The sequence below is a fragment of the Limulus polyphemus genome, unplaced genomic scaffold (assembly GCF_000517525.1).
Source record: "Limulus polyphemus unplaced genomic scaffold, Limulus_polyphemus-2.1.2 Scaffold699, whole genome shotgun sequence".
Taxonomy (NCBI): domain Eukaryota; kingdom Metazoa; phylum Arthropoda; class Merostomata; order Xiphosura; family Limulidae; genus Limulus; species Limulus polyphemus.
Genome location: NW_013666309.1, coordinates 397,378 through 399,173, shown reverse-complemented (window position 1 = coordinate 399,173; position 1,796 = coordinate 397,378). Strand labels below are relative to the sequence as shown.

General features: G+C 30.5%; 1 protein-coding gene across 1 annotated transcript in view; it reads right to left on the bottom strand.

Annotated features, from left to right (window-relative positions):
- Positions 1-1,796, bottom strand: part of LOC106460055 (methionine synthase-like) — a 69,107-nt gene that overhangs the window by 21,246 nt on the left and 46,065 nt on the right. Inside the window, exon 22 of the mRNA XM_022386670.1 lies at positions 646-813. Coding sequence (XP_022242378.1) covers positions 646-813 — 168 coding nt within the window. The remainder of the gene's footprint in view (positions 1-645; positions 814-1,796) is intronic.

The following is a 1,796-nucleotide window of genomic DNA, read 5'->3' as shown; positions in this document are numbered from 1 at the left end:
TACAAATGTAGAGGACGACGTTTTGAAAGTCTTCTGCCTTTCGTCTTCAAGTGGAAGACTTTCGAAACGTCGTCCTCTACATTTGTAGGTTTCTACAATAGGCAGTTGCTGTCCATTTGAAACATAGATTCATTATCATTACTCTGCCTAAACAACCTATCAAATATTATGTACTATATTGTTTAATAAGTTAGGGTTAGGTTCCTTAATAAGTTGTTCACCTCCTAAAATATTTAGGTTTTATTGAATAAAATTGTAAATTAGTTCTACTTCAAGCATTCGACTATGATCTGCTGTGTTGTAAGTATATTCCTGCCTTGTTTTTATAAAACAGGATAAGACATTGAAGAAAAATCTGAGCAGACTTATCAGTCTAATGTCACTTCAATGCTGAAAGCTATTAATATCAAAAGTTGGTTCTGACTTTATACTTCAGTGATGAATGTTAGTCAATTTGGGTTTATCACATTCTCCTAATTATTTAATCTCTTTTTTAATGGATAATTAATATTCCAAAGCACATGTAGTTACTTGTTAAAAACTTCAGAAAATCTAAATAATACACAAAACCTTCTTGGCAGGAAAGAATTGTTAAATTTTAAACAAATATTATTAAGTGTGGATTTAGAAAGAGGAAACACCTACTTCCTCTTCCCAATCTGAACCAAAATGCTGGGCACGTCTTTCCTCCCGTTCTTTCTCCATGAAGGGGACCAGATATGCAACAGCACGCTTCATCACACGTGCAGATTTTATAACCTGAGGAAGGAACATTTTGCCAGCACCAAAAAGGTCACCTACAATACTCATCCCCTAAAAAATAAAAAAATATGCTACAAATGACTAAAAGAAAATTAATGAACAATATTAACAAACAACTGAATGTCATTACAAATAAAAATGTTATGGTTTGCAACATGTTACTTTACATAAACTTAATTTCAAAGTTGTTAATTTCAACCTTTTCTGCACATCAGCATTCTAAAGAAATAAACAACTTGAAATGAGTAACTGAAAATTTATTTAATAATATTATACAAACTTTCACCACCTAGCAATACATATTCAAGTGTAATCATAAACAACTCATAAAACTTTTTAACAATGCCTTAGCTTTCAGTCTAACAAAGAAATACACAAATAATTACGCATCTCAAAATTAACTTTCCAGAGGACACTACTGAAAATTCCTTTAAAAAAGTATGAGAAAAGATTACTTGTTGTACAATTTCACTCAGTCAACAAAAAATCTCAAAATACAGTAACTGTAAATACTAACTCCACTTTAGGAGATAAAAAGCCATCTCATCAAGGAATGAAATACTGAGTAATGCAAACAGAACAAAGGAATGAAAACAAGGTTCATTCGAAAAACAGGATTAAAAATTGAAGGTTTACCAAGTAAATTTTATGACAACAGGTAACACACCAGCATATCAGTGTGCTAAATTTAATGCAATAATTACCAGTGAATTTATCCAGGTGAAACAGGAAGAACTGGAAAACACGATTTTCTGAACATTTGAAATTTTCCTAACACACTTATGAAAATATACAAAATTTCAACAATAACATCAACTTACAGAACATTAAGATCCTAAACAAGGAAGAAGACTTATGTAAGAAAATGTAAAAGAAATATTAGTAATCAAACAACTGCAATCAATAATGAATGTATATCCAAGTTTTCCTTACACTTATAACAATGGAATCAATGAATGTATATCCAAGTTTTCCTTACACTTATAACAATGGAATCAATGAATGTATATCCAAGTTTTCCTTACACTTATAAC